The 24,740-nt window shown below is 45.3% G+C and overlaps 1 protein-coding gene across 1 annotated transcript in view; it reads left to right on the top strand.

Moving 5' to 3' along the window:
• CACNA2D4 (calcium voltage-gated channel auxiliary subunit alpha2delta 4) overlaps positions 1–24,740 on the top strand; it is a 122,861-nt gene that overhangs the window by 12,037 nt on the left and 86,084 nt on the right. The window contains exons 5-16 of the mRNA XM_059848111.1: positions 1,173–1,335; positions 4,607–4,738; positions 5,654–5,714; positions 6,640–6,790; positions 8,321–8,395; positions 9,477–9,566; positions 15,784–15,897; positions 16,969–17,047; positions 19,100–19,233; positions 20,112–20,129; positions 21,371–21,448; positions 22,692–22,772. Of these exons, the coding sequence (XP_059704094.1) occupies positions 1,173–1,335; positions 4,607–4,738; positions 5,654–5,714; positions 6,640–6,790; positions 8,321–8,395; positions 9,477–9,566; positions 15,784–15,897; positions 16,969–17,047; positions 19,100–19,233; positions 20,112–20,129; positions 21,371–21,448; positions 22,692–22,772 (1,176 nt within the window). The remainder of the gene's footprint in view (positions 1–1,172; positions 1,336–4,606; positions 4,739–5,653; positions 5,715–6,639; positions 6,791–8,320; positions 8,396–9,476; positions 9,567–15,783; positions 15,898–16,968; positions 17,048–19,099; positions 19,234–20,111; positions 20,130–21,370; positions 21,449–22,691; positions 22,773–24,740) is intronic.

Raw genomic sequence — 24,740 nt, forward strand, 5'->3', positions numbered from 1 at the left:
TCTCACCATCTTTCTTAACAGCTCCCATCATCTTTTCTGTACCAGACAGACACCCACTTGTCAGGACTTCCCTTAAGGTGAAAGTTTGGTGCTGTCGAAGCAATTTGGATAATTGGCTTTCTGTTAATAACTGTTTGTTGTGGCCAAACTGTGGGATTATTTCTGGTGAGGGGAGCTGGAATGAAAAGGCTGTGGAAGGAAATTGTCTATCCACAATACAAGCACAGACAGCTCAGCAGAAGGACAGGGTACCCCTGCAAGTACATGTCTCAGTGGTGGGAAAGATGAAAACACTCCTTGAAATCAAGCTAGTTACTAATTCAATCTCACTTTTTATTTTTCCTTTTTTTTTTTTTTGAGAGTCCCTTTAGCCATGTTAGTTGGGTCAGCTGCATTCACAGTAAGGGGCGCATGGGTGAGTTGAGGTACATGACTCTGTATTTGCACACTCCACTTGCACCCTCTGAGTGCTGCTGGTGCTTGAACACTAATCCTTATGTAACCTCTGGCTCAGATAAAGTCAGCAAAAGCATCTTAAAAAAGAAAAGGGGTCTTAAAAACATAGGTTATCCAAGGACAAAGAATGCCGTGGATGTACTAAAGTGACTGTGGATGGTAAATCCCCAGTGACCTTCACGGGTGGGGGGGACACTGCATTGTCTTTGAGCACCTTCTGCTTGATCCTTTGCTCTCAATGAGTGCCTGCTACTTGGAGTGCCAGAATGAGGGGATAATGCCAGCTGGATGTCCAGCAGTGAACTCAGTAAGGGACAGCTGCAGAGACAGGTTGGGTGAGGTCAGCATTGGTGTGTCCTGTGCTAAACCTGGGAGCCAAACCCTGTAAGACACTTCACCTTTCCAGCTAATCCTCTAAGTACATCTGAGGGGCCACAGGAGGCTGCCACCCTGCCCCTGTGCTCTTCAGTAGCTCTTAAGCAATGCTCCTGGCATTGACAGTGCTTTCAGTCATATGGGCATATGACAGCAACAAACTGGCCAAAAACCATCATTTGGGCAGCTTGACACTTCCAGTTGGTAATAGCTTGTTTGTGGCTCATTTTGATCCTCTTTGAAGCTCTGATTCTCCATATGTCCCCTCTTTGTTTTAAAGAGTGCTGGTAATAGTCTGTCCTATTCTCTCTTTGTCTTTTTTCCATTGTCTTCATCAACAGTTTGATTACTACAACTCTCTCCTGATTAATGATAAGGATGAAAATGACAATTACGTGGAGCTTGGGGATGAATTCATTCTGGAGCCAAATGAGCATTTCAATAACCTGCTGGTGAACACAACCTACAGTGATATCCAGCTGCCCACCAATGTCTACAACAAAGGTAATGGCCTCTACCTTCTCACTGCTGGCAGGTTGGTGTGGAAATTATCAGCAGCAATACTGGAAACAAGGATGGGAATAGAAAAAATAACTTACAGAGGAAAAAAAAAAAGGCACGGTTGGAAAGGTTCTAAGGGACAGTCCTGTTTGTGCCGTCACTGTGACAGGGCTTAGATACAATCTGCTCTTGGAAAACCTCTCATGGTGGACAGGCCTCCATCTCAGGCAGGCAGTGTGTTCTCCTACAGCTCCTCTACCCAACCAAAGGCACTGTGAGACAAACTGGGATAAGACTTTATTGGTAATTGTCACTCTGGATGAAAGGTTGGCTCTGTCACGGCCTTTAGCTGTCAAGAATCTCACTGCTGACTGTGCTCACAACTGCTGTTTTTTAGAGACACAATAGAGACAGTTCTATTTCTCCCATGATTTCAAATCAGTTCCATCTGCTCTGGGAGCCCCAGACCCTAAAATCTTGCTCACAGCAGAGCGACCAGCAGAGCTGGGTGTGGGTGGGTACAGCAGAACTGCACAAAGGAGGCTGCTGCCCACTGCACAGTATGGAGAGAGGTGGTCAAACAGCAGAGAGGCACTGCCCAGCCAGCTGATTTCTTGCCCTACACCTCACCATGAACCAAGCAGCTCCTCTGGCTGTGGCTGCAGGATGAGCAGATGGAGCAGGAGGGCTGCTTCCATGCCCACAGCTCCTCCAGGGAGCCGTGTCCCACAGTGCTCACTCCTCCTCTTGCACACAGCAAGCATGGCTCTCCACAGCATTTCTAGCTCTACCTTCCTGCAGGACTTACTTTGGCCTCATCCCTGGGGAGTCACAATTCAGTTTTTCCCTCACTTTGACCAAAACTGCTTTTAGTAAAATGACTAAACAGGAAGAGGTAGGTGAAAGCCCCACCCTTTTTGACACTAATACAATTAATCCTACAATGGCCAGTTTCTCATGATTCACTGTTTCTGCTGCTGCTGTTCTCTTTGGCCTCCTGAGGCAGTGAGTCAGCACAGACACCAAATATACCCTGCCTCCTAGGAGTTCTTGGAATCTGCAGCTTCCTCTTGGTTCTGGTATAGACAGGTAATGCAATGGTTGGCTCTCACAATTAAGGGATTAATATTATGTGTATGTGTCTTGGTTTGAAAAGACAGGTGTCTGCTTAAGGGAGGTAGGAACCTCCCCTGAAATGGAAAATGTAAACCCCCTCCCTCTGAATTATTACGATTTTAAAATTAAAAGGCTCTCAGGCAAAGGTATGGGAGCAGGAATAACAGTTCTTTACTAGGAAAACTAAAAAAAAAAAAAAAAACACCAAATGTAATAGTGCAAACAAAGAAAAAAAACCACTGACAGAGTCAGAGTGTGACCCGACACCCTGTGGGTCAGGGTGGTGGCAGCAGTCCCATTAAATGGTGGCTGCAGCCCTCCTGCAGTGCCACGTGTGATTCTGTTGGAGCAGGGATCCTGGAGAAGGGTGGAGTTTTCCTCTGAAGGTCCAGGGGTGGTGTAGATGGGCCTGGTCTTCTTCTGGGAATGCAGTGGAAAAGGCTGCTGTGGTGTACCCAGTGCCAGATTATATCCAGGTAGGAATGCTTGGCTCCTCCCCTGGGCTGAGCAGCTCCCCATGGGATAATGGAATTTTATCAGACATGCAGAGACACTCACTGGCCATGGACAGAAGAGATCTCCTGGAGGGAGGATGGGTTGTGGAAGAGATAAAGAAAACTGTCCAATGAACAGAGGAGAACTGCTCCACCTCTGACAGATAGGAATAGAATACCCCTATTTCCAACCTAAGACAGTATGATAAGTTTTATTGATGTATAGTTATGCTATTGTGATTTGTTGTCCCCACAGTCCCCTTTCCCCCACCCCTGTATTGTTGTCACTGGATCACCTTGATAGCCAGGGCATTTGGGAGGAGAGCAGGCGTGTTCCTAGGAGGTGTGGCATGGCAACACCTCACCTCCAGTCAAGTTGCAGAAAGTGATCTTGTCAGGAAAATTAATTCACAAAAGGAGACAGAGGAGTTTTTACTTTATTTGAATAAAGGGAGAGGCCATGGTGCATTCCCCTGGGGTCTCTCAAATGTCTGGAGGACACAGCCTCCTTTTTATCCCAATTTCCCAGCCACATTTCCCTTCTCTCTTTCCCCATTGGCTGAGGTACTTAAGAGGTACAGATTTCCTGGAATGCCTGATACCAAAGATTTCCTTCTAATGTATGACCCTCCCTTTTCATTTTTAATTCTTATGGAATTCAGGGTCTTTCCCCATTGTTTCTTTCATCTTTCAAGATCCAGTTTCATATATCAGCAAACCTACAGTTTATTTGTAAAGGCAAATATCTTTTTCCATTCATCAGTCAGTGGAATCCTTCCCATTTTTTCTTTCATCTCTCAGTGCTGGTTTTGTCTACCAGCAGACCCACAGTTTGTTTGTAAAGACAAATCCATCATTCCTCTCAATCCCCACCAATGGATGGCAAGGAAGAGTTGACTGATGGACTTAGGTAGAGGCCAGGGTTACCTAGTGCAGCACCAAAGGTATAAAAGGTGGAGGAGCCATTCTGTGGGTGAGCACATGGTGGTCCATGCTCCCAGTGCTGTCAATTTTTCCTTATTCACTCTTTTGTTGTACTTTGTTAAGGTTTAATAAACCTTTGGAATGTTAAAAGTGAGTGTTGTCTCTCACCATTCTGAGGAGATGGGGGCATGGTACGACAGCCCAGGCTTTGTCAAGAGAAGAAAAGAAAGAGAGCAAAGAAGAAAAGAAAGATTCAATGAGGAAAAGAAGAGAGAGTGCAACTGTGTAAATCCTAGGGCTCCTCTGTCTTAGGTAGTTACACCCAGCATAAATTTAGACAGTCCTTGTAGAAAAGCTGTCAGTGATGCATCAGCCTACTGCTTCTCAAGAGCTGCACATCCGCTGTCAGGCAGCAGTTAAACACTGCCTGCAGGCTGTGCCAGCTGTGTTCAGCACTGTGATGGCCTCCCTGGGCCTCTGAGAGCATTATTCCAACCAGATGTAGGGCTCAAGGGCAGGCAAGAGAAATGGGGTTAATTGGACCCATCTGAGATCACCTGCAGTGGCCAGTGGTGGCCTGGCCTCCAGGATTCACTTGAATGGGCAGGAAACAGGATGCCTCAATGTAAAAGCTTTAGACAAGGTTGCATTCCTCCTGAAGCTGCCTTTGTTCCCATCTCTCTCCTCTGTCAGGGGTGGTGAATGTCCTCCCTTCTTTTACACAATTTTCTCCCCCACAGACCCTGCCATACTCAATGGAGTTTACATGTCAGAAGCCCTAAATCCTATTTTTGTGGACAACTTTGAAAGGGATCCCACACTGACCTGGCAGTACTTTGGCAGCTCCACTGGATTCTTCAGGCTGTACCCAGGTAAAAGAGTAGAGGTTGGCTTTGCTCTTTCAGTACCACACAAAAATCTTGCAGGACAGGGCCTGTGCCGTAGAAGACTCCAATCTGGGAAGTCTGGGGCCATCCCAGCCCTGAGAAGGAACAAAATAGGCTGATAAGGCTGAAGGAATTATTCTGCAGGCATAAATCCCTTTCTCCCATTAGAACCAGCCCCTCAGACACACTGCTCATGCAACCCCAGAAGAGTCTTCTGGCAGGAGTCCTCCAAAAAGTTCTCAAGACACCATAGCAGGGGCCTCTACTGTGGGTTTGAGTGGTGGCCAAAGCCTCTCTGAGGACACACGTGGCAGATGCAGCTGGCCAGCCTGACTGGCCATCCACTCACCAGCTGTGAGTGGCACTTTAGGTCACAGCACAGGAGGGAGGTCCTGTGCTTGCAGGAGCCCTTGAGATGCTCTGCAGCCTGCCTGGTGGCCACTTGGTCAGATGGCTGCATGCCCTTGTTCTGTGTCCTGGCACGTGCTGGAGAAGGTGACAGCAGAGATGGCTGTGAACAGAGCCTGTAGCAGGGAATCTGGGATGCATCCCAGTCACTGCTGCTGCTTTTTTATGCTCTCAACCAAACTCTGGGAGAAAAAAATCTGTTGAGAACTACATCAAAGTGAGAACTCAAAGAATGAGCAGTTGCATTGCAGTTGAACCGACTATGCCTAGGTACATTTTTCAAAGAGAAACTTAATAAACAGTTTACTCACAACTGCCAAAGACCAAGGAGCTCTGCTTATATTTCTGCAGAATGGCCACTGCTGTGCTGGCCAGCCTACTGTGCTCCCTGGGGTAGCCAGGTCTCAGCAGGGAACAGCAGCAATGCAGGTGCTGGGGAGCAGCTGCCTGCCTGCTGTGAGTGCTGATTGCTCCTCTTGCTGCTCTCCTCAGGAATAAAGTGGTTACCAGATGAGAATGGAGTCATCTCCTTTGACTGCAGAAACCGTGGCTGGTGAGTTTTGGAGAGACTTGGCCAAAGCACCTTTCATCCTTCCTCTCTCCCCCTTCTCCCAGGTGACACCTTGGTGAGCTGCTGATCAGTAATTAATGTCCTGTGGTGCTCCTTAAAGAGATGGGGGTCTGGTATTTTCTGAGACCCCTGTTGTTGGAAGGAATGATGAATCTGACTCCATGTTCTTAGAAGGCTAATTTATTATTTTATGATCTATATGGTATTAAAGAATGCTATACTAAACTATACTAAAGAATACAGAAAGGATACAGACAGAAGGCTAAAAGAATAATGAAAACTCTTGACTCTCTCTTCAGAGTCTGACACAGCTTGACCCTGATTGGCCAATAAGCTAAAACCACATGAACCGAATGAAGCAATCACCTGTTGGATAAACAATCTTCAAACCACATTCCAAAGCAGCGAAACACAGGAGAAGCAAATAAGATAATTATTGTTTTCCTTTTCTCTGAGACTTCTCAGCTTCCCAGGAGAAAATCCTGGGCAAAGGGATTTTTCAGAAAATATGATGGTGATGGGGGAGTACATAAACAAAGGTAATAGCAGGTTGGGAAGCCCTGCCAGCAGCAGTTTTCTCTGTGGCATCTACCATGTGCCACATGGAAATTACACTTCTGTTGCTGGGAGGTGGTGGGGATATTTAAGTTTCAGAACTGTGGTGTGTTTACTCAGTCTGCTCAGCATGACTAAAGCAGACTTGAACAATTGTCACTCTTGGGTGTTTGTCTGCAGTAGGCTCAGCCCTTCCCAGTGGAGGAAATGAAGTGCTGGAGCCAGCCTGTTCTTGCTGCACAGCTGTGGCCATGGTGCACGTGGTGCTGTGGCTGGCACAGGGACAACAACATGCCCAGCATTCCCCCTCCCTGGCTCTCACCCTTGCTTGCTCGTGCTCTCTGTTGTGCAGGTACATCCAAGCAGCCACCTCTCCCAAGGACATTGTCATAATTGTGGATGTCAGTGGCAGCATGAAGGGCCTGAGGATGACCATTGCCAAGCACACCATCGTCACCATTTTGGATACTCTGGGAGAAAACGACTTTGTCAACATCATTGCAGTATGTCTGCCTCCATTCCAGTGCTGAGCTCTCTCCTGGTGCCTCACACCCCCTCCTCCTTCCCCTCAGCAAATCACAGTGACCTACCTACAGCAGCACTTGGATTGGGGAAATTCCCCAAAGGACCCTTGGGGAGGCAGCTTCGTGTGGTCAGCAGGGTGGCTGCCAGCTTGTTTCATCTCCTCCACAGAGGATGTTGGCTGCATCTTTTTGCTTTTAGTGATGTGACTGCAACAGATAAGGGCTGAAGAGAGACACCTGAGCTAATAATTCACCCAGCTTGCCCTAACACTGAATTTGGGTCCAGCAGCAGCAGTGTAATCCTCAGGATAATGTTTCCAGGCTAGAAAACTACCACCACGTGCCTTTTTGTGCACCAACATCCTGCAAGCCTGCCCTTACAGTTCTGAGTCCATCAGCTGGGCTGCGTGGAGCTAGGTCAGGAAGCTTCAGTGTTGCTCTCTTCCTTTTTGAGCCCTGGCAGGGTGAGGATGGGCTGGTTCCCCACAGGGAACACCAGTGACCACAGAAAGCAAAACTTCTTTCCGTAGCAACACTGGTGCCATGTTAAAGACTCCTTGCCTTCTAATTTTCAAAGCTAATTCAGACACCATCTCCTTCCCCAGGCTTCTTTCTATGATAGCTTGCCAGGGCACTGAGATATAAATTCTGCTTTTTGTTGATAGCTTCTTATGTTAGCTAATTAGAAACTCCAGTGGCAACAATCCTGTCTTTATATGACTGGACAGATGGAAGAGTGAACAGTGTTGGCAGAAAAATCGAGGGGGAGTCATTAAGGAGTTTGAAATATCATCTGTTCTTCAAAAACAATCCCAGAAATACCATATATATATATATATATATATGTGTGTATATATATATTCCTTTACTGCGCTCACACCAAAAACCTGCTGGCTCAGAGACATTATAGCCTGACCTAAGTTCCTATTGATCAGCTGAGCATCAGTGGCCTCTTAGGAATTGCACTCTCCTGAACCTTGCAGGAAAAGGTTCACAGGGGCCTTACCAAGCTTTTCCTCACATGTCAGAGCCTAGAATCATCCACTCCCCTAATTATCCCACTCCAGTGGATGTGTGCTAACCTGCTTTGTTATTGTCCAGCTGTGCACCAGAGGCTTCAAACTTCAGGTTACAAGGTTCAGCTGGGGACTCACAAAGTCTCCAGAAGTGAAAACTATGTGCAGAAAGTGCTAGAAGCAAGGTCAGGGATACATGTTCATAAAGTGTGGATAAAAACTTTGTGGTGTGAGTGGGGAAAAAAAAAGTTACTTTGTATGTGTAGATATGCTTAGCTAGAACTCAGCAAAACACTGTAATTAATGCATTATTCAAGCAAACAGAGTCATCAAAATCCTAGTTTGCCATGATAACTATAAACAATTTTTAAGGGAAATAGGTATAAAATGGCATCATGTTCCATGCTGCTTACTGAATATCCACCTAGGACATGAACCCATTTTGTGAATTTTCTCCTATGACAACCCCTTTCTTCTCCTTTTCTCTTTGCAGTACAATGATTATGTTCATTTTATTGAGCCCTGTTTTAAGGGTATCCTGGTCCAAGCAGACAGAGATAACAGAGAGGTGAGTACCAGGCCCCTCTCAGGGTAGCTCAGGTAGCTCCCTTCAGGTAGGCAGAGCACAGGGTTGAGATGCTGTGAGATGAAACTCCAGGGACAAGGAACAATGTTTGCATTTCAGAAGCCAGCACCATTTCAGGGCTTTGTGCTGGCTCTGTGGCTCACCCTGAATTACCCCAAGGTGCTGTGACACAGGGTCAGCTGGTAGGTGAGCAGCAGTCACAGCTTCCCTGGGTCTCCACTGCTGCACCACCAGCAGACCTAGCCCAGGCTGCCTTATTAAAAACTGGGTGCAGAGGGCAGAATGTCTCCATCCTAGACACCCCACATCCTCAGCCCCCAGAAATGAGAATAGTCAGTCCTTTCCTGGTGAATGGGTTCTCAGCCTGGCCTGATCCTTCATCAGGGTGGATTGCCAGCAAGCCCTCTCTGAGGAGGGGTTTTGCTGCTCTAATCCAGGAGGGTTCAGCAGCCCTGAGGTGGCCAGCCTGTGTCCAGCTGCTCCACCACCCTCCTGGCTGACTGGTATTTTTAGCTTCTCTCCCTGTTTTGTTTTTCTTCTTCTTTCTTTTTTGTTTTTTTAGTTTGTATTACTACATCCCTGTATGCCTTCAAAAATCAGATTTCTTTCCCAGATTAGCCCTAGGCCACAGAGTATGACTACAGTGGGTGACGTCTTTGCAGGGGTTCCCAAAGGATTCCCAAGCATCCTAAACACTATCTTGCCAAGAGGGTTTAATTTAAGCAGATCAATGCTGCTTAAGTTCTAGACAAGCATTCAGTTTTTTTCTTTTTCCCTATCCTGTTGCTTTTGAGATGTTTTATTTTTCCTGAAGGAAATTATCCAAACAGGATATTTTCTTTTTCCTGAAGGAGTAGATAAGGGCAAGTCACATTTCCAGTAGTTTTGCCCCTTCCATGATCTTACATGGATCCATAGTGGTTCACAGTCCAGAGACTGAGAAATGCAGTTCTGCTGGAGCTGCATGGGCACAGCCTTTTCTGGGCTACCCTTTCCTGCCCTGCTCAAAGGGAACACCCTGCCTGCAACTCATTCCTGGTTTTTTTCCTTCTCTTTTTGCCAGCACTTCAAGCAGCTGGTGGAGGAACTGCAGGCAAAAGGAGTGGGGACTGTGAGCAAGGCTTTGACGGAGTCCTTCAAAATCCTGAGAGAGGTAAGAGTTGGTGCTAATGCTTCTGTGGGGCTCAAGTGTCCTTGCCCAGCCCTGCAGTCCTCTCCCCCAGTGACAGCACATCCCTCAGGCTCCTGCAGTGGGGAGTGGGCAGGAGCTAATCTCATGGATTCCAAATTTGTCACAAGCAGTGTGCAGGGCTCACCCATCTCAGGGGAAGTGTTAGTTTGTGCATGATAGCCACAGCCAGTGGTCCCTGCCCAGGAAGGATTAGGAGCCAGCAAAGCTGTGGCCTCAGGAGTTTTCTTAATGAGCCCCACAACTGGACATTGTCCAGGCACCTTTACAGATGGTGGCAATAAAATACAACTGATAGCTGGGGGCCACAATTCTGGTTGTAAGTAATGTTATTAGGGAGCAGTGATGATAATGAAGACATGGAAGATTATTCTTCAGATTTATTTCAATGTCACTTTGCTGAGTATCAGTGCTCAGGGAAGAAATCACAGGTACAGGAGAACAATCCCTCTGAAAAGAACCATAAATTATTCATTGCCTCATTGAATAGGAAATTCAGTAGCCTGGAGGAAAACATACAATTTAATTCTGTTTCTTAAGGAATGGCAACAAGAAAAAGGACCAAGAACCAGCTGAATACCCCCATCCCCTCATGGCACTGTTTATAGTGGGGTTGTGGATCACAGAATCATAGAAGGGCTTGGGTTGGAAGGGGCCTTAAAAGCTGAGACAGAATGCATCCTCCACTGAAATAGCTGAACCAAAAGTACCTCCAGGGAGTGTTGCCCATGCACCCCAGTGGATTAATGTGACTTCACTGCAGTAATAGAGAACAAACTCCTTGGTGGGTAAAGAATTTATTTCTTCTCTCTATTTAGCATTAAAAAATGCAGTCAACAATTTCAGTAGTCATCACTTGTCTTGATTCTTGTTGATTCTCTCTTGCTCTATGAGCTCTAAACAGCTCTGAGATTGCACTTGGACAGTGCAGCACCCAGTGGTGATAGAACCTTCTGCTGTTACTCACTCACAAGGTGAAGTACTGCTTCCCTCATGCATTTGGCTATCACCTGGACCTGGGGAGAAGGCTCAGGCATTGAGCACCTGCAGATGAGGAAAGGTGTCATGCTCTTCTGTGCCTAGGAAATGGGTGTTCATAAAATAATATCTTTGTTACCAAAGAAATACGTGAAACAGAATGCCTTAATATCAGCAGCTGGAGCACCCCAGGCTCTGCAAGTACCACAGCTTAAGATAAAAGGGTGTCCCCTGCCAAGTGGGGACATGGGGTTTAAGGGCTCTCTGAAATCATCTCCTCGAGTTTCTTAGACCTGTATTGGTAATAGCAGAGGAAAAAGGTTTTAGTCAGTGTGCCCCAAAACAAATCTGTGCAGTCAGTCAGCAGAAGGGGGAACTTTGGTGGAATTGACTACCCCCTTCTCATCAGACAAAATTCCCACTCTCAGCTGTTCCTCAGGCTCTGCTGTTATTGCTCACGGGAGCACACGCAGGAGAATGAAAATTGCAGCATCACACTGATGAAACAGGCTTTGCTGATTACAAGAGACAACCAGTAATAATATCTGTAATGAAAGTGGCTGCAAAATTTCCCTGGTAGTTTTCCTCAGTCCAATTGCTTACAGAATTAATAGCCCAGCAGAGACCCACTCAGTGAGGAATGAGTAGCAGAGAGGGGTTGAAGAAGAGCACAAATCTCTCACTGTCTTTGTTCTCCTCCATTATCCTCTGGGGGAGACAGGGCATATTTTAATCCATGACACAATTTGCAGATCAGTTTCAGGAGAACAGCTAGTCAGAGACCCCCTGTCCCTCTCTGCCATGCTCAATAAACCACTTGAACTCTCCATTTCAATTTAGCCACAAACCAAGTGGTTTCAATAAAATATGCATCCAAGGGAAGCCATGATCTTAAGCAAACATTTATGAAGTGCTTCAAAATTCTCAGGTGTTAAGTGCTATCTTTTGAGGTCTTTTCTTATTTATTAAATTTTAATCTGTCTCGCTGCTCTCCTCTCTTCCTTGTTTCAACAAGCTTGGCCTGCCTTGTTCTCTCCCTTTTTTCCTGCAGGATTTATACCCCATTGTTCTGCTTCCAGGCTGCCTCCCCTGAAACACCATCCTCCCAACAGTGTGTGAGTGCTGCAGCTGAGAGCTATCAGGTGCTAAGCAGAGCAGAATAATTGCCTTTCCTGTTTTACACACTGTAGTCCTCTTAACAGGACCTAAGACAACAGCTACAGTTTTTTTTTCAGGCACTGTCACATTGTTAATTCCTATTCAGCTGATGTGTCTCTGCAGCATCCCTCCCCAGGCAGTATCCACCCTCCTCTTCTGTGTTCAAGCCACTGCCTCTGCTTTCCAATGTGCATGTGTCCTCCTTTCTCAGGATACATTCAGAGCAAGTATTTTCAAAGCTGTTGCTTTTCCCACCCTGTGGAGGACACGAAAAGCCAAATTCTGCTTTCCAAGGCCACCTTGGAATGATATTTTCTCTTACTACCAGGCTGATATAATCATGCCTTGACTCACTGCTGATCTCAGAAATCACATAAACATTGAACTTAATTGAGTGGGTCATTCCAGAATGGCTATAGGTGGAAAAAAGGTGATGAAACTGGTAACAGACTAGATTTCAGTGAGACATAAAATTCTGAGTAACTTGAGCAAACTGGTGCCATTAAAAGAATGAACCTGTGTGCTGATTTAAGTGAAAAAAAGTTTGTGGCCTCTCACGTCTCACTTGTGTGTATTCATTTACACATTCACAAGATTCATGTGTTACTGATTTTTCTAGCACCATGCTAGATGTTTAAGGCCAGTTTATCCATCCATTTTCTGTGTTGTCAGTTGATTCCCTCTTCATCCCTTGGGATCTTGTATAGTCCCAGTCAGGTCTCAGCCCATGAGGCAAGTAGTTCAGCTACACCTTCTGCAATTCTTTCCCTTCATGCTGAGCACAGATTATTCAAATGCTTTAAATTAGTCTTTTCTTTAGCCCTGCCACTTTGTGACCCTGCCTCTAATTCATTCATTCTTTTCTCAGTTTCTTATCACTTCAGCAGGTACCCAGCCATTACAATATTTTCCTTTTGAGGATAAAGGATGGAGGCTCTAAAGCATCTCTGCCTGACCATCTCCCTCTGTTTTTTATCATCTGGCATAGTATTATTTTTACTCCCTTTCTTGTTTCTTCTCTGAACACTTAGAAATTGTTTCATGATTCCAGTCACATTTTTATGGACCTGAATTCTACAGCATATTTTTCAGGATATGCAAAGCTCAGACTTCCCTGTTTACCAGTTCCAGTTATCTTGCTTAATTCCCTTTCTTGTTTCTCCTTCACTGGCTTTGTTTTCTTGTCTACTGCTGATTTTCTCCCCATGAGATGCTTTCCACCAAGTTTGAATTTTCAGTAGTTCTGGAGGCCATTCCAGAGGCAGGTCTGCATAATAATGGGGCAGGAGGAGATGGAGTGGGGCTGCTCAGTCCCCTGGTCAGAGATGCACATAATCAGCACGCCTGCCTGCACATCTCTGGGCCATGCTGATGGTTCCTATTGCTTCACTGGGAATTCTGGGCCAGCCTGTAACTGCAGAGTAAAATGCAATGAGCAAACAAGGGAGTACAGGAAACTGTGACCCTGAATTAATTAGATCATGCCTCTTAGTCCTGGCAATGTGACTGAAGTTACACAGCTCTGTGCCTCCTTCACTGACCCAGCTCTAGCCTGCATTTCTTCAGACATCTCTTCTGTGTATGTGTTATTCCTCATCTCCCCTTCTTTCATGCTCCTGAGACTTCAGTCAGAGCAGGGAATTATGCTCAGAGCTTGCTGCAAATGCTGTCAGATCATTTGCTACAGCTGCAGCCAGTCACAAAGGACCTAAAAACCAGGGATTACCTCTTGTTCATTTGTTTTCTAAATCTGTCTTTTTAATCTCCATTTCTATGACACTGATGATCTCATTTTCCCTGTTGAAAATATCATCTACTCCTGTAATTAGGAGATTGCTGGTTCTGACACAACATCCAATTTCTCAGTATCCCAGAATTATGAGTTCTGAAGTAAGCTTCGTGAAGAGATCTTAAGTAGTTTGATGAAATGGTGGGTGACCTTAATTAAGTGTTAATTTAATAATAATAAACAGACATATTGTAGATTGCAACAGTTTGGAATAAGCTGCTTTCGTAACCCCAAGGTTCCTGTATCTGTGATCTGAGCCTCTTTCTGACAGCCTCTCCTGCACCCTGTGCCTCTCTGGTGGACACTCACACTGTCTGTTCTCCCTGCTAATCTGCACTCAGTTGATCTCTGTCCTAGAAATAGCTCACTTGAGGCTCTGGTTTTTTCCTACCTGCTGATCTTTTGCAAAATCCCATGAGGCTCTCACCCGCTTTTTTCCTTTGCTAAGAGCCTCCTTTGCTTGTTCCTGTTGTACACCCTCAGCCTTTACTGCCTGCCTCCCTCTGAATATGCTGCTGTGGGGACATGAGAGAGAAGGAGCATGTCCAAACACCTCATCCTGACTTGGTATTTCCCAGAGGTGTTTCACCTGAGAGCAACTAGTTAGAAATGACCCTATTACAGCACCCTTCTGATCACTTCTGATCATCTGTCCTGGTTCTGCTCAGTGATACAAGCAGGGGCACAGCCAGAGAGGGTTTGTACCTGTGGTCATTCAGAAGCTGTTGAATCCATTCTTCCTGCAGTGTAGTTGCAGGTACTGTGTGAAGTTGGAGGAGGCAGGACTGATAACATAGATGGTGGCAGAAGGGGATGTTATGGTGATATTGGCAGTGAGCCTGGTAATTTCATAATAAGGGACAGTTGGAATGTAATTGTAGGAGTGGGGAAATCTGGGCTTGGAACTGACTTCAAGGTATTCATGGTCATGTTAATCTGCAGTGGAACCACAGGACCAGCCACGTTGGTGAAGGCATTTGTCTATCATAACATAGCATTACCAAACCCTAAAGGAGTTGGGAATTGAACCCTAAAACATCTAAAAACTCCCAGTTCATGGCCTGTGCTCTTGTTCTCCCATCCAGGGATTTCATGTTATGCAAGTAATTGTGCCACTTGGATACCTTTTTTTCTCATAAGATATAACTATCCAGTTTAAAATTGCTGCTGTTTGATGTTATCTTAATCACCCTTCAACTGGTCTCCTGTATACTCTTCATCTCATGCTGTTGCCTCTCATTAATCTTTGTTAGCAGGAGAGCTGTTGTCGCTCCTTCTTCCGTATTTTTTTTGCTCTGCATCAGTTTCTGTACCCTCCTCTGTTGATCAGACTTTTCCTTCTCAGAGCATAGCAGCAATGAGAGGCGGGACAAGGAGAAGCACAGAGCTGGAAGCTGCAGCCAAGTGGCTGCTCAGTTTTGTCCCTGGGATGTCCTCAGCTGCCTCTGCTGCTGGCTTTAGCACTGTGTTGGTGCTGCATGAGACCCTCAGTTCTCTAGAGCAGGTACCTGAGGGCATGGGAAGCACATGGAGGAGGAGACAGGCAGCATTCCAAGGCTGGTTCTCCCTGGCTGGACAGGCAGGGTCTGGCTCACTTGTAGGAGCACATCTGTCCAACACCTCTGCAGGTGCCCTTGGGAGCATGGCACTGTTTGTACCAGAGTCCTGGTGCACTTCTGCTCTGCCTGAAGTATCTCTTATGCATAAATAACAGATCATCTGTCATGTCAGTGTATGGCCTCTCTATCTGGCACGTCCATTACCTTTCCCAGCTCCAATGGCAGTAGCCTTCTTTTTTCATGTGCTCCTGCCTTTCTTTGCTATTCTTTGGCAGATTGATGGATTCACCCTGAAATAATGAGTCTGATTTCCCACTTCTCTCACATTTTCTGCCATAAAAAGTGACAGTTACTGCTGTCAAATCAGAATTGCCATGTTTATGGTCAATCTATAGTTGTTTTGCATAAACTAATGCGACTGTGCAAGATGTGAAGCAGCAGGGAATCACACCCTTCCTCCACAGCACTTATTTTCTCCTTGTTATTTTACTTCTGCAAAGCCTCCTGTGTCTGCATGTGCCAGGCAGGGCTGTATAAATAAAAAAATCTATATGCAGCATGCAAACACAATCCTCTTTCTGAGCGGTGTGAGGTTTGCAAGTGGAAGTCAGGATGTGGCCCACTGTGAATAAACAGAGTGCAGTTCCTCAAAAACAGCCTGTGGTGGATAAGCAGTGCTCTCCCTCTCTGTTTGTAGTTCAGAGATGCTGGCCAAGGAGGTTTGTGTAACCAAGCCATCATGCTGATCACCGATGGAGCCGTGGAGGATTATGAAGCTGTGTTTGAAAAATACAACTGGCCCGATCGGAAGGTTTGCCTGGGAAGTGATAAATGGAAAGGGAGGGGGAAAGGTGCTATTCTGCTGTGCTGGGAGGAGGAGAGCATGAGCCAGGATATCAGGCAAAGCTGATATCACATATTCCAGTACCTGAGTACCCATGGGCACCTGACTGTAAATGCAAATGAAGCAGCCAGGCAGGAGCCTACTGTGGTGACTTCTGAGAGGAGAAGATTACAAATGCAGATCCCTAGGTCAGGGAAGCTTTTCTTTTTCATACACTTTGTTTTCTAAAGGTGTGGGCAATCTAAATGTTCTGATAAGATTATAAAGACTGAGTTGAGTATTTCAAAATTAAAAACCAACTTTTGCTAAGAGTTTTAATCTCATGTAGGACTGTTTATAACTGGTCCTGTTCAGGAAAGGTTTGGCTATTCTGAGTTCTTATGGTGGCCAGGGGAATGATCCAAACAGCCTCTCTAGGTGCCTTCCAGCCCTGTTTATTTTGATGTCTGTGATTACAGGCTTGCACTAGCAGAGCTGGCTGTGAAAATATAATAGACCACTGCTCATCCTAAACCCTCTGATTTATTTGTTTACCTCATCCCAGCTAGCAGCAATGCACAAAGGGAGAGAAGCAGCCTACTGAGAGACCAGAGCAGGGGGCTGTTAAAACAGTTTATTTCAGGATTGGCTCTTTTGTTGGTGGTCAAATGCAAGAAAAATGGTAAAGCTCTCTCTAAATGATTCATGTGGCCAGCTGTTCCCCTGGGTAAAGGATTCCTGGGAGCTATAAACCTCTCTGCTGTGGTTGCTGAGTGCCTGGCAGAGCTGCTATCATAAAATCAAACAGAATTTGCACTTTTGCTTTGTTATTCAGACGATCCTGGGTGCTACTTGGCTTTCTGGGCTTATTGTAATTGGAAATTAAGTTCCAGGCCACAAAACAGGAAACAAATGGTGCGAGAGGCTCCTGTCTCTGTGTGAAGGCAGAGCTATTGCTCTCACCACATTCACACCAGTGGACAAGGGGATGCCAAACTTCAGCCTTTTGGATTTGGTAGCACATCACAGCCTCATTCTCCTGTCTTTGCATGCTCCTAGGTCCGGGTGTTCACGTACCTCATAGGACGGGAGGTCACTTTTGCTCCAAACGTGAAATGGATTGCCTGCAACAACAAAGGTGCTGTGTGGGAATGGTGCCCAACCTCCCTGCACCCCTCCAAGGCTTACCCACCACTGCTGGGGCCCACAAGCCCTTGCTTGGAAGACAACCTAAGGAAAAAGCAGACCCTGCTAGCCCACGTGAAGTGTGCCTGTGTCCAACTAACACAAGTGCTCCGTGCTGAGCCACCGCATTTTCCTGTCACCGTGCCAAGGGACACTGTGACCAAGATTCATGCTGGCTGTAGTCCACCTTAGTCCCCTGTGCTTATTGTGTCCCAGTTGCTGGCTTTTGACAATCTGTCTAAAGCTCTGTTAGAGAGCCTGACATCTTTTGGCTGAGGCATAAAACAAACATTGCTGCTTTAAAGATTTTACAGCAATTTTCACAAGGTCTGCAGGTTAACCCCTGTATCCCGGCCAAATTCTTTGTATGTAAGTGATTTTCACTGAGGTACCAAAATAGCTTGTTAATCCCACCCCAAACCCACTCTTCTCTCTAACTGGCATGAAATTAATGAATGAGAAAATCCATCCACAGTAGGTGAGTCACCTCTATGCATTTAGGACCAGTTAAAAAGTCAAGTTAGCACTGTCAGAATCTGCAAGAGTAAAAGAAGAAAGGGAAAAAAAGCCATCCATGTTTGGGCATGATCTGGCTTCTGGAGACAGCGATGCTGGTTACATCAGTGTCCTATATAAACAGGGAAAGGAAGGGAAAACTGAAGCTGGGTGTCAGGTACAAACTTTTCCAGCCTGAGCAGTGGTTCCAGCAGAGCATGAAATGCATGGGAACATTTGCTGCTGAAAACAGTTGACAGGAGAGTTGCTGGCCTGTGGAATGTCTGTGAGCTGGGGATGCTCAAGGCTCAAGCATTCATCTAATTAGCACTATGAATTGCGCATAATATTTTTATGTTTTGTTAAATGAAGCAAACCCCTGGGTTTTAAATTCTATATTCAGTCAGGAGATCAGTGACAGAGACTTCATGGTACTGTTGGTTCACTGTAAAATGTCAGAATGCATTCTTCTGAATAACCAGGTAACAAAAAGGTGCTCTTTGCACTTGCATTCTCACTTACCAGATCTGAGCTGTGCAGAGGGCTCCCTGATTTTGATTCTTCTGTTTCAATGCATTGTATAACTCTTTTGGTCCTTGTTTCAAGCACACTAAATCTGTTTGCACATCACAAAGCTTGTCAGAACATGAGTCCTTTCACATGTTTTCCTGGTGATTGGAAAGTTTTCCATCTGACATATTCTATTCTATACCAAGTGCAAGCAATGCCTGTGGTGAGAAGCAGGACACAAGACTTCTTATGACATTACTCTGTGTTAGCCCTTCTAACCAGCAGCTGCTTCTGAGGACCTTTTGCTAACTTGAGAACATCCTTCCCCTACACTCCTTGTTATGTTATTACTCTGTGTTAGCCCTTCTAACCAGCAGCTACTTCTGAGGACCTTTTGCTAACTTGAGAACATCCTTCCCCTATACTCCTTGTTGTAGTTTTAGACTGCTGTGTGTCCAGCTGCAGGGACAAAGCTTTGGAAATCAGTAACTTGCACTTTTTATTCTGCTTCCAATGTGTAGAGGGAAGTAGTTGCCATCCTTGGATGTAAAGCTAGGCAGACTGAAGAGTGCTTGAAAAAATCTGGAAGAGGAAGTGGGAAATTGATCTTACTATAAAATAGGACAGGGCAAGTGGGTAGCCTGGTGAAAACCTTTGCTTGCATATGTTTGGCCTTCCAAACTAAAGGCAGTCTGATTAGTGGAAGGTTTTTCCTGACACCCAAAGCAACATTTTACATCTGCTTTGCACAGATCTGGTTGTATAAGACTCTCTTGCACATTGTTTCAGCATTTTTGTAAGAACAGAACCACTGCTTTGAAACTCTAGATTTCCATGGATGCTTTTGGATATTTGGCATGTCAAGGCCCATTTTACAAAGAGCAGATTACCCAAACTGGATGGATACTGTCTTTGACATTCAGTTTTCTAGCTTTGCACTCATTTAGAACCAGGGGAGATGTGTCAGCAGAGTGACTCACATCTCTGTTTCTCCATGAAGGCTACTACACTCAGATCTCCACGCTGGCAGATGTCCAGGAGAATGTCATGGAGTACCTGCACGTGCTCAGCCGGCCCATGGTCATCAACCACGACCACGACATCATCTGGACCGAAGCCTACATGGACAGCGCGGTAAGGACCTCGGGCAGGAGCCAAACCCCAAATAAAGTCCTGAAACCTAGGTAAAACAAGCCAGGAGTTGGTTGGTTGATAGAAATTACTGGTCTCTGGCTCTCCTGAGACAGACAATATTTCTTTTCTGCTTGCTCCTGGAGCTGAGGTGTGTATGCAGACTCAGGCTTGAATCTGCAGTGACTTAGGTGCCCAGGACTAATCACACAGGCACAACATCACCTAAGGTGTGCTTCTGTGCAAGCAGGGTGCCTTCTAAAGGATTATTCACACAATAGATTATTCTTGGCTCAGGGTAGGGTCACAGAGACTGATTTCCTCTAGCCCAGTTGCTAACTGCAAATTGTTTGCTACTCCAAGATAAGAGATTTCAGCTGAGGCAGCAGGCTCGCTCTTTCCTTCCTAAATTAGCAAGAGCTAACTCACCACAGTGGTCTTGAGCCCAGCCCTGTGGGCAAATGACACGCTGCAAAAGACCAGTCAGTCAGCACTCCCAATGCCCCCTGCTTTGTCTCAGGCTTGCCCTGAGGGAAGACATTTGGCTCTGTGAGGCTGGCGTGGGGATATCTTCTGTTGCATGAGCTGTGCCAAACAAGGGCTGGGACATGGTACTTGAGGGTATTAATCAAAGCCTTCAGAAATGCTACTAATTACCTAGGAAGTTTATTTTATCAGCAGACTTGCCACCTCTGACACTGGTGTATAGAGTCATACTTCCCAAGGCAATCACAGGCATTTGTTTGCTGAACGTTTTTTTTCTGCATCTTGTTTCTTGCCTCTTGTCTTGCCATTCTCTTCCTCTGTACCAACCTCTCCTGTCTTTGACTCATTCCTCCATTCATGTATTCATTTGTGTGTTCATCCATGTCTTTCACCAGCTGCCACAGTCTGAGGAGGTAACTGCACCCTGTGTTTTGTGCATGTGCTGTTTCCCTTGTGCCAGTCAGTGTGTCAGTGCCAGCCTTCACAGCCACAGCTGGCCTGTACATCTGGAGGGGGTGGGGGCTGCAGCACTAAGGGTCCTCTTGCACTGGCAAGAAGAGGAGAGGAAATGCTGGATGTACTGGAGAGCTGTGCTGTTGGTTCAGAGTAGGTAGGGCTGCCTGTGTTGTGCAGTGGCTTAACTCACCTGATCTCTTTTTCTACGTGTCCAGTAAGTGCAAGAGAAGTTTACTTGCTGTGTGGTAGTGTGAGTGTTGCTGTAAATGGGAAGATTGCACACAAAATCATCCAGAGAAGTAACTCAAGATACCAAGTCCAAATCTCCATCAAGTGACTAGATTGCTGACTTGCCCCTTTATGGCTCCCAGTGTGCTCTGTAGTAGGGACTGGAGGTCATTTCTTGCCTTGCTACTCACATCAAACCAGAGATGGAAGGAGAGATGTTACTGGCAGCAAAGGATCAGAATCTTTTGATAGCTGGGTGTGTTTGGGAGACTCCTTTGCACATGACTTATCTGTTTTACCTCCTCTTGTGTGCTTTTAGAGCATCTGTCCTCTGTTGAATTGGGAACATCTCTTATCCCATTACATATGCATGTCCTGTATCCCTCATAGAGATAGGAAAAAGAGACAAAGTGATGATCCAAACAGATACACCACAGTGACCTAAGGTTACATGGTTGAGTAACAAGTGTATATAAGTAGGCTTTGTGTGTATTTGTGCCATTTAAATATTTGTCTGTGGTGTTTTTCATTTGTGGTATTCATATGTTTGCAGTATAGATGATACCTTGTTTGTGATTTTGCTCATATTTGTGTTGTTTTTCTCTGTTCTGTGCTGTATGTGTTGGTGTTTTTTGCACTCTTTGTATAAGTGCTCATGTCTACACTCACAAAAAGTGGTGGGTATAAATTGTGCCACCACTTCTTCAGGTTCTTGTCTCTTCATTAAAACAACTCTTCATTTCACTGGCTTTCATCCCCTCCTCTTCACCCCACAAGAGCAAGCATCCATCCCACAGTCCTCTTGGACACTGAGTATTTAAAAGTGTTGCCATCTGTTTCCCGAGTGGTGTGGGAGACAAGGAGGTGGCCAATTGCACATCTGGGGTCCTTGGGAGTTGCAGCTCCTTGCGCTGGTGCTCCCTGGGGTGCTGCACTTGCTGACACAAGTTCTCCTGTTGTTCTGTGGCAGCTCTTTGCATCCCAGGCTCAGAGCCTGCTGCTCATGACGACAGTGGCCATGCCAGTGTTCAGCAAGAAGAACGAGACGGTGAGTGAGGCAGAGACAGCAGAACTTAGTGGGGCTCTAAAGCCAAAGGGCCTCTTAACCAGCATTCAGCCATTAGGGAAGGTAGCAGAGCTGTGGCAGGGTGGATGGGTGATCATTTATCTGTCAGAATGATAGTCTGTGATTTCTTTAAAATACCCCTTAAATATGACGCTTCTTGTTTTATTCCCTTCCATTTTCAAACCAAGCCTAGTTTACAGACCCTGAAATTTCAGGCTGGAAGAGATCATTACCTTGTCTAGTCTGCATTTTATTGCAGACCTTTACATCTCACACAGATGAGCCAAATACCCTGGTTTTGGCAAAAGCATCATCGACAAAGGCATCCAGGCCCAAGCTCTCTCCATTATGGTTTCTAACTCTTTGGGAAAAACTGGTCTCTAAATTCTGCTTTTAATTTGTCTGACCTCACCTTCCTGTCATAATGGCTTCCTCAGATTAAAAAGCCTGTACCCTTTAGTAAGTTCTCATGGGAAGCATCTTCTACACTGCCATAAAATCAAACCTGTTTATCTTGATAAGATTAAAAAGGTTGAATTATCTCGATGATTTGATAAGGGCATTTCCTCTGGGGTTTGAAACCCTTTAGACACTCTTTTCTGTAGCATTTCTAATTTCTCAGCATCCTTTTAAAATGGAGAATGGTACCTTAGCATTGCTGTTCAAGGGATAAATTCTTCATCCAGGTCCTACAAGTGACTGTTCTCCACCTGGGGCTGGCTGTAGCCTGCATTAGCACAGCACTGCAGTGAGAGCCCGTGTGTATTTTTTCTGTAGTGCATCTCCATCTTTCTGTAAGCTCTCCAGATGCTTATTTAACAACCAGATCCCCATTTCCTTTTTTCTGGGTTAACAGTTTAGTATTTGGCATTTGATTTAGTTGGCCCAATTTATCAACCTGTTCATGTTGGTTTGCATTATTTTCTTGACCTTATTGGTGTTTACACATACTGAATGCAGGGGTTTGCCCTCAAAACTTGTTTTCAGTGATTTTATGTTACTACTGAATCACAGTATGAATACTGACTAGTGTTGTGTAGAATTACTCTTCTCCATAAACACTGGAATAACCTCTATGGAGTTTTTGAAGTATATTAATTGGTTTTGAATTTCACACAAGCCTAGAGGGGACGGGTGAGAAACTACTAGGGAGACAATAATGTGTTTTCAGGTATAAAACTACCCAGATTTTGCTTCTGAAAATGGATTGTCCTTTGTGTTAAAGCGATCCCATGGCATTCTTCTGGGTGTGGTGGGCTCTGATGTACCACTGAGGGAGTTGTTAAAACTTGCTCCACGCTATAAGGTAAGACTGAGATAATAAAGTTGGTTCCTTTGCACAGCAGAGTCACTACTCACACTTCCATGGGCATGACTGAAAAATCACTTCTCTGCTCTGCAGGAAAAACTGTGAGCCTAAGAGTTGTTGGATGTAGTGGTGTGTGGTTTCCATATAGCACATATGAAATCATTCACTACTACAAGCTTTTAAGCTGCTTCAGCAACACAAGGACTGGGTGATCCAGTAGGTTGGCAAAAGGTCATGGAACCTTTGCATCCTGATGGTCACCAACCTAAATCCCTCAGAGGAGACAGCCTATATTAGAAGAATTGAAGTTTTATATCCAGTTCCCAGGGGACAAGAGCTGCCATGCCAGCTGGCAAAAAATGTACTCGTTTCACTGTCAATATTCTTAGCAGAAAAACTGAGGGCTGAATGGATTATGGAGAGCCAATTCTCCTGTCATGCCTAGAGGTTCCTTTCTCCAGATCATCATGATGGTTTCTTGGCAGGACAGTGTACAGAAAGTTGGCTCTCACTCATTTTGTGCTGTACCTGGATAGAGTATTTGCTCTCCGGAATTGTTAGTCAAAAAACTTTCCATTCTGCTCTGTGTTCAATGTATCTTAAAAAAAAAAAAAATAATGTTCATCCATAGGAAATTCCCCCAGAGATGCACTGTTTGGTTTGGTTCTGCTGTAAGTTCCAGGCAGTGACCCTTTGTTCAGTCAGGCTGCACAGCAGGAGACAACGAGCACATCCAAGGACCACCCTGAAATCTGGCAATTTGAGCCAACATCTCAAGTTTTTGTTTTCTCTTAAGTAACTGTCAGACAACTACTACCAGTGAGGCAGTTGTCCAAAATCTGATTGCTGAAGACTCACAGGACTGAAAGTGCTGTCAGAAACTGTGAATTTCTGTGGTACTTCCAGACATGGATGCAGGGCAGACCATTAACAGGCAGCTGTAGGAAATGATCCTGCAGGCAACCCTGGAACTGTGAGTGTCAGGGTGCCTGCACTCAGCATGCAAAGCTGCCTGCTTTGGGTCAATTTTTATATGATTTCTGCATAAGAGCAATGCCTTTTTATCTCCCTTTCCCCATGTCATTCAAAGGGCAGATATATGGGCTAAGGAGGGTCACTGTTCTTTCCTCTAAGCAGTGCCAGGAGAGGAGGGGGGAAAATTTGGATTTCTTTATATCAGCAGCAGGACATATCTTCTCAGAAACTCCTCCAACTCCAGACCCGTTTGGAAACCTAGGGTCCTCAACTTGAATTCCCTGGCACATGGGCTCCAAATGGACCAGTTCCAGCATTCCAGACCTCTGGAGCTTATATATTAATGATTGTGCTTTTAGTAGGCTGGGAAATTTCAGCTTTAATGGGCCAAAAAAGAAATTTGCTGATCCAGTGTCTTGGTTTCGCTTTTGCCACGCTGAGTTAAGCCAAGTGTGTTTTTCAAAAAACTGCTTCACATAGAGATTGTCCAAGGATTAGGTCTGTGATGTGTGAAATACAGAATTGATTCCCTGAGTGCACAGACAGACTGTAAATTAGTTACCTCCTTAATTCCCTACGTTATCCCTCCAGGACTGTCTCTATAGGAATAGAGTTGGAACATATTTTTTAAGATAGAAACTTTATTCATTGTTGTTTTCCTTGAGATACCTCATGTTTTGGCAAGCACAGGCTATGTGCAGATTTTTAGCAACTCAGGATGTAGCTGGAATTTGCATTATATATGGGCTTGAGCTGAGTAACTGCTCTCTTGGAAATCTCTCACAGATCAGGTCAGCCAGTGTCTGCTCTTGTTAGATTATGCTATTCCTCAAAAAGTATTTTAAAACTACAACATTCCCCATCATTGCCCATTTCCTGTGCATCTCTGCTGTGGAGAGCTCTGTCTGCCTCTGGGTGCTAATTGTCCACGATGACAATCAGACTGTAGGAGGGCATATTTTTCTGAATGTGTACACAAACCAACTACCT

Source organism: Haemorhous mexicanus, chromosome 5, assembly GCF_027477595.1.
Source record: "Haemorhous mexicanus isolate bHaeMex1 chromosome 5, bHaeMex1.pri, whole genome shotgun sequence".
In the NCBI taxonomy this organism is placed as follows: Eukaryota; Metazoa; Chordata; class Aves; order Passeriformes; family Fringillidae; genus Haemorhous; species Haemorhous mexicanus.